The sequence below is a fragment of the Crinia signifera genome, chromosome 3, assembly GCF_055691185.1.
Source record: "Crinia signifera chromosome 3, ASM5569118v1, whole genome shotgun sequence".
Taxonomy (NCBI): Eukaryota; Metazoa; Chordata; class Amphibia; order Anura; family Myobatrachidae; genus Crinia; species Crinia signifera.
The window spans coordinates 325,836,583-325,848,245 of record NC_139219.1 but is presented as its reverse complement, the minus strand read 5'-3'; the positions used below and the strand labels follow the sequence as shown (position 1 = coordinate 325,848,245).

General features: G+C 46.2%; 1 protein-coding gene across 2 annotated transcripts in view; it reads right to left on the bottom strand.

The window, feature by feature from the left end:
* Nucleotides 1-8,195: 8,195 nt before the first annotated feature.
* The window catches only part of FZD3 (frizzled class receptor 3), a 42,520-nt gene continuing 39,052 nt past the window's right edge, over nucleotides 8,196-11,663 (bottom strand). For both annotated transcript variants that reach the window (XM_083178837.1, XM_083178838.1), the window contains exon 7: nucleotides 8,196-10,305. In XM_083178837.1, coding sequence (XP_083034963.1) covers nucleotides 10,095-10,305 — 211 coding nt within the window. In that variant the 3' untranslated portion in view covers nucleotides 8,196-10,094. The remainder of the gene's footprint in view (nucleotides 10,306-11,663) is intronic.

The following is an 11,663-nucleotide window of genomic DNA, read 5'->3' as shown; positions in this document are numbered from 1 at the left end:
GAAGATGGGTCTGCTGTAAACACAGTACTAAAAAAAAATATGTTAACACACACATACTGTACATAGTAAATAACATTAATTCAATTACTCCTTCATCAATGAATGTATGCTGTATCCCAATTGGTACTTTGGTTTTGGGGGACTGTCCTCTAACCTCACAATTAGCCTGTGCTATTTAAGGGTTATGACATTGTTGTGGCTTAAGCACTCCTTAGTATTTTAAATTTAGGACATTGCTGTCCAAATTATAGGCCTACAGCTATGTTTGTAAAGCATGCATCCGCATGGCCTCACACACTATTACCAAAACAATCTCTACATTTAAGTTGCACCAGTGGCAGATTAAGCCTTTGGGGGGCCCGGGGTACTTTAGAGCGGGGGGCCCCCTTGCACTTGTCATTACTGGCCGCACACTGCATGGGCGAATATTATACTGTCAAAACACAGAGTAAAGGCAGAATAAACTTGGTCAATGGTTACCTGCAGGGGATATATATATATATATATATATATATATATATATATATATATATATACACACACCACATGAAAAGCCTGTGTTTGTCCCTCTGCCCCTTACTCTGGAGGAGACCTCACAGTCCTAGTGCTGCCTCTGATTAAAAACCCTCCTATGACTAAGCTGCTGCTGCTGTTCTCCATGGACCTGAGAAGCATGTAATGAGCTCCACCAATCAGAGCTCAGCACAAACTTCTCAGCCTCTGTCCTCTGGTGCAAAGTGTCATGGGACTTAGTCAACTCCCAGAAATGCACTGCACACTTGTGCAATCAGTGTGCCTTGGCTCCCGATGCTCAGCACCATAAATCATTGTCACATTGGCAGATAGGTGAAGCTGCAGCACTACCCCACCCATGCACAAAACATTTAGCTAAAAAAAAAAAAACATAACTTAAACATTTTATTTTTAAAAAATACATGACAACCACATTATAATCCGGCCCTGTGTTGCACATCATGCTGGGAACTGGAGTTACCCAACACCTGGAGCCACATAACTACCACACCACTAATGTCGGATATCTCATTGGATGTACTGTTATGTCAATTATTCAAGGGGTGAGGCATGGCCACACTCAAAAAAACCACCAAGGGGAGCCTTGTTCCTGGAGAAGGACAGGACACACCTCATGGTCGGCCTGCAGTGATATGTTGCAACTAATGTTGATGTTGGATACACATATGTGGTTGTTGTGATTGTTTATGTGTAGAAATGTGTAGGTCAACATTAGACACATTATTTACTTACGGCTACTTGAGCCATCCTGGTTGCCGCTGGTTGGCTGTGCAGTGGTTGGGGGGGTCAGGAGCAAGGGGGATGGTCCTGGAGTTTGGACCGAGGTAGTGGGTGTGAGTGGGGAGTGGAGAGGTTTGGGGGTGGGTGGTGGAGAGGTGTAGGGGGGTAGGAAATGGGGTGGGGAGGGGGGGGGGTTGTGGAGGGGGTGGGGGTTGTGGAGGGGGTGGGGGTTGTGGAGGGGGAAGGGGATGGGGAAATTGTGTGGGTCCAAACGGCACCCAGTGTCTCCAGTGTTGGGGAGGGGGAGGGGGTGGGGGTTGGGGAGGGGGTTGTGGAGGGGGTGGGGGTTGTGGAGGGGGTGGGGGTTGTGGAGGGGGTGGGGGTTGTGGAGGGGGAAGGGGATGGGGAAATTGTGTGGGTCCAAACGGCACCCAGTGTCTCCTCTTCTTCCTCCTCCTCTTCTTCCTCCTCCTCCTCTTCCTCCTCCTCTTTCTTCTCCTCCTCCTCCTCCTCTTCCTCCTCCTCTTCTTCCTCCTTCTCCTCTTCCTCCTCCTCTTCTTCCTCCTTCTCCTCTTCCTCCTCCTCTTCTTCCTCCTCCTCCTCTTCCTCCTCCAGGGCTGCCTGCTCCCGGGCTTCCATGCGTGCCCTTGCCCGTGCTGAAATGTTCATGTTGATGGCATAGAAATCGAAGATTGGGTTTCATAAAAAAGGGGGAAAGAAAAATTCACATTAGTCATGCTCATAACCTTCAAAATGATCATTGCTGTGATATTTCAGACATTTATCATGCAAACTATTTGATATCCTACACCCAAAAACTGATCAACTACTTAAACCCCCCCCCTATACACCCCCTATACACCCATATACACCCATATACCCCCCATATACACCCATATACCCCCCCTATACACCCATATACACCCATATACCCCCCATATACACCCATATACCCCCCATATACACCCCCTATACACCCATATACACCCATATACCCCCCATATACACCCATATACCCCCCATATACACCCCCATATACCCCCCATATACACCCATATACCCCCCATATACACACCCATATACACCCATATACCCCCCCCTATACACCCATATACCCCCCATATACCCCCATATACACCCCCATATACACCCATATACCCCCCATATACACCCATATACCCCCCATATACACCCATATACCCCCCATATACACCCATATACACCCCCATATACACCCCCATACTCAGCAACATATTTATAAAAAGTACACAAAACATTGCTAAAAAACGCTGACATACTAGTAATCAAAACTTACATCGGGCAATATGGCGGCGAAGGGTGCTCAGCAAAACTGGCTGCCGCCGGCGCAGGTCTGACCAGCGCCGCTCAACCTGCCCCAGGCTTCTGCGGACGCCGGTCGTCGAGAAGATCAGGCGGCGGGCAGCAGTATACGCCCGCCGCTTGTCCGCATTGCTAACATATGGGCCCCTGGGCCCCAGGTGACGGTCCATGACGTCGACCAGGGCCAACAGCTCAGGGGTGGAAAATGGCCTAGCTCTGTTAGCAGTCATAGTGGCAATGGCGCAGTTATTAATTGCAGGTACATATATCACTTTTGGTGCTTGCTGATTGGTCGAAAAAATTGTTTGTTTGGTATTAACTTTATTAATCCCTCTTACATTAACAAACTGGATGCGAATAGAAACTTACGCGGACCGTTCCGATATACACACACACCACAACCAACAGCATGCATTCAATGAAGAGAGAAGTACTGTATTTACAGTGTGCGGAAAATAATACACGCAACCCTCTACTTATAACTACGCTGCTTAAAGGGGGCACGATGCACCGATATGCATGGAGAGGAGTACTGTATATACAGTAGGCGGAAAATAATACACGCAACCCTCTACTTATAACTACGCTGCTTAAAGGGGGCACGATGCACCGATATGCATGGAGAGGAGTACTGTATATACAGTAGGCGGAAAATAATACACGCAACCCTCTACTTTTAACTACGCTGCTTAAAGGGCCACAATGCAACATGTTGCTGTATGACAATTTCATACACATTACATATGTAAGGAAAGCATTATAACGTGATGTTTTGAAATGTGACTCACAAAGCATACACGAACTCCAACAGATACCAGCTGACAACACTCGTCATTGGAATGACAGGTGCCCACATTTCACGATGTAGCACAATGCTCCACAACCTGTGTATGTGCATATACAGGTGTTTGGTCTGGTGCGTTGAGACCTGCGTAATTTAAGCGGGAATTATCGGCGGGAAATATCGGCGAAAATTTGCATCTATATTGCGTGGAAAAATATACGCCCCCTTGTTCATGGCGGGAAATTAACATATAAATATTCAGTCAGATGCAGGCCACAATTGCTGCAAACATGTCTGACTCTGACGATTCAGCAGCAGAGGACGCTCTGCAGAGAGCTACAGCACAATCCCTGCTTGATGCACTGAACAAGAGGGAACAGGAGCGGAGAAGGAGGGCCCAAGAGAGGAGTAGCCTGCAAGATCAAGCGGGCCCCTCAGTAACAGGCCCTGGTGAACCTCCACCAGCTCCACAAGGGCCAAGCAACCAGCCAGAACAAGAGGTTGCATCTCTCCAAACAGGTGTGACCCAGCAGGTGCATGGTGAGAGAACTGGGGCCACCAGAAAACGTGCTGCAACATCGAGGGTGAGGACTGAGCAGGATACCACCACCAGAAAGAGAAACCCTGCATTTGTAGAGGCCGAAATGCGAATTCTAGTACCCAGGGCACGCGAATGGATTGAATTGGCAACCAGGAAGCCGGGTGCCAGTGCAAGGAGAAACCTTTGGGACAAGATCACAGAGGAAGTGAACCAGGTGGCACCAGTGGTCAGAACTTGGGACGCGGTGAAGAAAAGGTTAGTGTGTTTGTCAGGGCAATTTTTCAGCAGTCTCCAGCAGGAACTGAGGCCCTTATTCTAGTTCACTCTTTCTGGCCAAATATTTCTTAGATGGACAAAACCATGTGCACTGCAGGTGAGGCAGGTGTTACTTGTGCAGAGATAATCAGATTTGGGTGGGGTTTTACACCGGCCTCACCTGCAGTGCACATGGTTTTGTCCATCTAAGAAATATTTGGCCAGAAAGAGTGAACTAGAATAAGGGCCTCAGTTCCTGCTGGAGACTGCTGAAAAATTGCCCTGGTGTTTGTCCCCCTGATAATGTCATATGTGTGTACATATGTTACATGTATGTTTTGAGACTAATAGAAAGGTGTGTTTGTAGATAGTGCTACACTTCAATGTCACATGTGAACACAACCATGTCTTATAACCCACATTGATATATGAAACATGCACCATTGGTGTGATGTGAGGTTATGGGCACAGTTCTGCTCATGTGAAGTATGTGATGGGACAAGAGAAAGTGTGTTTTTGAAAGAGTTGTTGTAACATGTTCCATATGATGCTACTGAAACAAGAATGAGCAAACAGTGCACATGTAGCTGGTGAGAAACTACACAACCCAGTATGCCATTCCATAGTTAAATTACTCCATAATAACCACATTGTCAAGCTATGGTGAAATGTGTAGTTTCACACCAGGTGGAGGTGCCTAATTTGGCCATGGATGATGTCATTTCTGCATAGTGATGTATGTATGTGCATTTAGTGGCCTAATGAATGAGATGAGACACTGAAATGCCTCCTAATTGAGGCATGAATGTGTGTGTGGGACACATATGGCAAAAAAACATAAGATCACCCACACTAGGAAATGTCACGTAGCTAGGGGTACCACATAGTCCCTTTAATTCCGGACACATATTAATTACACAGGTTCTGTGGCTGGCTGACTTCAAGACTCCACTTCACCTAATTTTAAACTGCCACAGAACCTGTGTAAGTAACATGTGTCCGGAATTAAAGGGACTAGGTGGTAACCCTACACGTAGCACAGTGGTGCACATATCTCATGGTGATATTTGTATTTTTAAACTTGTAGGTGGACTGACTTCAAAAGTGCACTGAAGAAGAAGATGACTGACCGGTACAACCACAGCATGTCCACCGGGAGAGGTCCTATGCCTGACCATTTGGAGTATACCCCCCTGGAGCTGGACTCCTGTGACGTGATTGATGTGGGGGAGATCAGGGGGATCTCCAATATGGACAGTGAGCTCCCGGCGGAGGTCTTTGCTGCTGCTTTTGATGGTAAGTCACAGTAATGCATTGTATTTAGAAAGATATTTTTTATTGCGTATGTGATGGTGACATTGTTTTCAATTCTTATCCTAGAAGAAGCAGAAACACAGTATGTACCGGCAGCATCTTCCTCTGCAGAGCCACAGGTGGAGCAAGTGGTCCAGCCTCCACCAACACGTCGCCCCCAGCCCCAGCCACAGGAGACATTGGAATGAGAGCCTGTTGGTGACGCTGGACAGGATCGAGCAGCAAGGGGTGGATGCTGCGATCCGTCAGCAGCAGGTGGCGGATTTTCTGGCGGAGTGGAAGGCCACAAACCAGCTGCAGGTTGAGGCCTTGAACCGCATTAATGAAACTCTGGCGGCTGGCATGCTAAGCATTGGCCAACACCTCAGCCGCCAGAATGAACTTCTTGCGGAGCAGCTGTCCACCGCCAGGTCCCTAAGGGACAATCCCCCATCTGCTGCCCCACCCCAAGCTGCTCCCCAACCTTCCACCTCGGCTGACCCTCCTGTGTCGACTAGGGGAAGACGCCGAAAGCCAGCTGAGCCAAAGGCCCCTGTCCCCAAGGCCCCATCTAAAAGGGGCAAAAAAGGGCCCAAATGAGACCTGGTTCACTTCCTCTGTGGTTGGAGGCCAAAGGTTTAAATTGCACTGGACATCCGCTTCCTGAGTTGGCCATCGATCCATTTGCGTGCCATGGGCATGAAAGTTCGTATTTTGACCTCTACAAATGCAGGATATTTTTTTTTGGTGGTGTGTATCTTGCTTAGTATTCACCCTGGTTGTTGCAGTACGTATTCTGGTGTCCCCATTTCTTTCACCATTGCATTTGCAGGGTAACACATGTTTGGAGATATGCAACCTCTTGTTCTGGCTGTTTTATTATTTGTGTGTCTATTTTATTTGTTTATTTGATTTCTCACATTAAAGTGTCAAGCTGTGATGCTGAACAGCAAATAAATTTATTTTACAAATTAAATCTAAATTGTGGTATGTGTCATTTCTTGTGTGAAACAAATACTAGATTTATGTGTACTTACTGACCAGGGTATTTTTGAACATTTGTTGAAGTGTGGTCGAAGTTTCCCATGTGTAACCCTCTCCATGGCCATTCCCATGTTCCTATCCAACTTTTCCCTGCTAATTAGTTTGTGTCAGCACATGTGCAGAGCAACTTAATAGGTGAGAAAGCAGTTTGTGTGCAGGTTAGGTAGCTCCTACAGTAGTAGGTAAAAGCAGGTCCAGAACAATGCTTTCCTCATGGAGTGGGTGAGGCAGACAAACAAGGGTGAAAAGGTACATTTGTGTAGGAATGCATATGTGTCCTCCCTAAAAAAAGATGTGTGAATGGGCCAAACATGATAAATTAGCTTGTGAACAAACATGCATAACTTTTTAAATATATATGATTTGACAGTGTCATAAGCAGATGTAGGAATCCTTTGTTAGAGAGATGAGAGTGCAATAATGTGATTGGTGGCATCTTACATCCAGAGTGTAGTCAAATCCAAATCATAGCAGATGAGATAGTGGTACAGGTCATTATTTTGGGTACTATACAAAGATTGTGTGGAAAATAGTGGTCATGGGCTTCAAACATTGCTGAAACATCCTTTGTAGGTGTTAGATGTGGTTTATGTTATTGTATCCTAAATACAAAACCTATGTTAGTATTAGAGTGAACACGTTGACTTATGTCGACTTGTGTAGATTGAGTGTGCTACTGCGTAAAGTCTATGAAAGCACGTAGTGAATGTGTCTAACTGTTTAGCAAATACCTACCTTAGCGTATAAAAAGATTCTTACCTTAAATGAAACAAACCTTTAAATGTGGAGAAGTATAGAAACATAAGCTTCCAATGTGTTTGCGTGCTGTATGTGTGGCTTGCAGGCAGTGAAATCATGGTTTGGACTTAATAGACTGCAGCATTGCTTATTACATTCAGGTGTATGTGTTTGAGTAGTAATCAGCGTTAATTAGCCAACTCAGGCGCACGCTGGCATGCGGTATCTGTAGGGGTGGTTTGAGCTGGCGGTTGGCGGCCGCCTGTTTGGTGTCCGAAATGAACGGTGCCTTAGTCGATCGTGCGGTAGTAGCACCGCTCATTTTTGGTGCACACCCCCGTGTACGCCCATATTTACGCCCATTTTCCCTCATTATTTCGGCCGCTCCCATCAACACGCCCCTATGCCGCCCCATTACCCGTACACTCGCGTACAGGTTTTTTCGCACGTTGAGAGCCCGGCCGTAAGCGTTGTGGAGTGTTCGCGCCGGCGCATTAGCGTATCTGCACATGCGCAGATCATGAAAAACCCCGGGACGTACGCGTACGGCCCGGCCGCTCCAACCAGAATAAGGCCCCAGGAGAGAAGGTCAGTTATCCAGATTTCTGTCTGTGGAAAAATATGTGAACTGTAATTACTGACCCAGCAAAATAGATGATCTCACCTGTGCATGAGTAAAGAAATCCAGAAAACATGACCTGTTGGGGGTACTTGAGAACTCTTCGCATTGATCTCATTGCATTCCGCCCAATACTACAGGGAGAATTTACTAAGATGGGTGTTGTATTTCATATGGGATGTTGCTATGGGAAACCAATCCGATTCTACTTATTTATTTATCTTCTAGAAGATGATTGATAGTATCATATTTCTACAGTAACGTAGTTACAAGAGAATTAACCAGGCGGAGAAAGCGCTAGGCACGAAACGCAGACACCATTTTATATTTCACAGAAATTTTATTACAAAAATCCAACCTCTCTCTAAAGTAAAATGTACAACTACAGACAAGAATGATTCCACAATGTACACTTACTGTTAAAGTGCTAACACACAGCATTTATGTTACACAATAGAGGTCGATGTACTGTAAACGGGTGGGTACAGTATAACTCTACAGAAGTGAGTGCAAATGAAAATAAACATATCCTACATGATCAGCGAATCATGGGCCAGGATACCACCACCCTGACCAAACACCACCTCTCCTGTGGTCACCAGCAGTATAGAGACCCGCCCACATCAGTATGAAAGGCACATGATAAAAGTGCTCAGGTCTCCTACACACAGTGGCGGCAGCCATTTTGCTGGCCGAACCGGTATCCATGATCCTGGTTCTTAATTGGGTGATATCACTCAAAACAGCTAGAGAAAATATTTAGGGGGTAGCAGCCTCAGGGATGTTGCAGGCTGCTAGTGATTTCATTAGGCGAGGTAGCTGTATTGGTTAGGCTGACAAAATGGCTGCCTCCGCTGAGCGGAGACGAGAGATGAACTTAAAACATCAAAGTATTTTCTTAAATGGCTTCAGGGCCCCCTGCAATTGTAAACTTGCCAACTAGAGAAGCGATTTCTGAGACGCTTCTTCACAATAACACATTTGTTCCTATGGCAGGGAATACTGCAATATCAGTAGTATAAAACATGGTTTATATAGAGCAATTCCCTTTTTTCTGTTATTACTATTTCCTCTGTGAATGGATCTACAAGATAAATTCCTATTGTACAGACATCTGGTCAGGCTATATTGTTAGATATACATGGATAATCTCATGTGTAGACTTGGCTGGATGGTGGAACTTTTCTGAAAAATAGCGGTATTTCAATTAATTATTGCAATTAATTAATTAACTTTTTTTTGCCTTAAATGCACCCAATAAAACTGTGATTGCTATGGTATAGAAAGTCCGAGATGTGTAAATGGCTCCCTGCTGAACAAATGCCATATTATTGGCTTGCCATTTCTGTGTACCCCACCACGGTAAATGTGATTATCTTACATCTCTGACGGCATTCGGGACGGTTTGTGAAACGTACGTCGGCAGCCTATTGCTATGCGGCACAGATAATGCGATTACCTTACATCTCTGATGACAGGTGAGATGGTTTGCGAAACGTACGTTGGCAGCCTGTTGCTACGCGGCGCTGCAGCTGCACAGGAGTACCAACATTTTCTCAGCCCTGACATTTAATGATTTAGGAAATGAAATCAATATCAGCGAACATGGGAAGTGACTATGACGTAAAAAACAAACCGCATAAGGCCCAATGACGGTGTGGCCACATGGGAGACAACTACTCATATTTCTCAAATAAATAATTTCAAAGTCTGGATTATTGAAGGGAAGCGTAGAAGCAATGCAGAAGGAGCCAGTGTTCTTCAGAAAGACCGCAGGATTACCTCAATCTTGGCCACCGCACGGGATGGGCAGAGGAGATCTCATGGCAGGAGGCCAAGGGTGACCTATCCATACACACATAGTGTCACATGCTTAGTCACTAAATTCCAGAGGGAACTGGAAAGCACCAATGGTATTCCAATAATCAGATCAATCTTCTTCACAGGTGTAGAACCACGTGTGGACATTACAGAAGATGACGCTGGAACGGATGCCCCCTCATAGGGTCCTTTCATTCACGTTGGAATGGCAGATCAGCAACCACCAGAATGTTTCTGATCCCTAGTGAGGTGTATTTCACCACCTCTACAGCTCGGAGATGCTCAGGTAAGTTACGAAAGCAGCAGACGCACGTTTCCAGAGATGCGAATGCTCACGCACCAGGACATGGCCCGGGATAAGTTACTTCCGAGAAGAAGCCTGTTTCTCCAACAGAAGATGTCCATCAGGCGCTTGCCCCATCCTCTTCGATGACCCGATTCATGCTGGTACCATGGGTGATGTGGGACAGAGGATTGTTCAGGTCTCTGATGCTGCCCTGCCTAGACTGTTCATTGAGTCTGTGCGTACTGCTGTGGAGGGAGTGATCGGTGAGCCGGGACAGGCTGCCGTGGGGGACACGTTCCTCTATACCACGGTAGCTGCAGGGTGTGTACCTGAGAGGAGAAGAACTCGTTAGTCACTTCATCTGAACTCGTGGACTCATTACAGGTAAAGCTTCACATTACATAGTGACTGGAGGCAGCCTCGCCTCGGCAGCAACCTGCGACTCTCAGGCTGCTTTGACAATACAGGGCCCAGCATGGTGGCCGAGAGGACATGCTGGGACCTGTAGTGTGATAACAGGTGGAGGATTGCAGGTTGCCTACCCCTGCTCTTGCTCGGAATGCAGTACGATCAAAAGACCTTTGATAAGAGTCGCTCGCTACTCCTTACATGCAGCAGGTTACGGCGTCCTGGAACAAAATCCAGACACCTTTGATGTGACGGTAAAATAAGTCTGGAGGACTTTAAAAGAGGAAAAAAAACACCTTGCCAAATGCAGCACAAAGGTATTTGATCCTGCTGGTTAGTCAGCAACTTATCTTACTGCGCTGAGTAACTGTCCTCTCTACACAGCAATAACCGCCGAGGACTCTTATCCCCCAGAGTATGAGCTGCTGTTCGGAACTCTGGAGGAATGAAGCTGACCTTAAATGCAAATTACCTTAAATAAACTAAAAACATTCATGAATATATGTCGAAGATATGGCTACGGTCATGTGGGTGGAAGCATTATTTCCAATGCACCCCACCAGGGTTGGTTTCTCCAGGGAGTGCTGTATCTCTATGGTCGCAACTGCCCTGTAAAGGGTTAAAAGAAGGAGCCGTACAGCCTCAGAGAGAGAGCGTTGCAGTCAGGTAACAGAAGCTGGTTCACTGCAAAGCCAGGAATGGGTCTCTGAGGTGTGCCTGGGGGAGAGACGAGTGGGTCTGTCAGGCACACGGCTCCGGTCCAGGTTTTCAGACCTGCGCAGGTGGGAAGTGGGCTAATTGCAGTAGAAGGGATAAAAACCTTACTATGTTTGCTGCTCAGGGTGCTGATGCCTGGTAGGGGCCAGTGAGTAGGCCTAAGTATTGTAGCACCAGTGACTTGGTCTGCCGGTGTGTGGAGGCACTGAGGCACCGCACGCAAGAAGCGCTGCATGGATAAATATATTGCTTTGATTGTCTATATGTCTATACAGCTTATATGCTGTAAAGTGGATTTGTTCTCTTGAGAATTTTATACTGTATAACTACAATATGTATAATGTACATTATGGGCACCACATATGTGATCTACTCGCCTATTTTGTGGGCCAGAAATGCACTTCGGCAGATCATTGATTGCACAGAACTGCCCACCCCATTCCGCTTGAATCATAACTAAGAGTAGGAGCCTGTATTAAATAAAGTATAACACATTGTCTAATCTGTCTGAAGGTTAAAAAACTTTGGCTTTAACAAAATGGCCATTGCCCTTATTATTCTT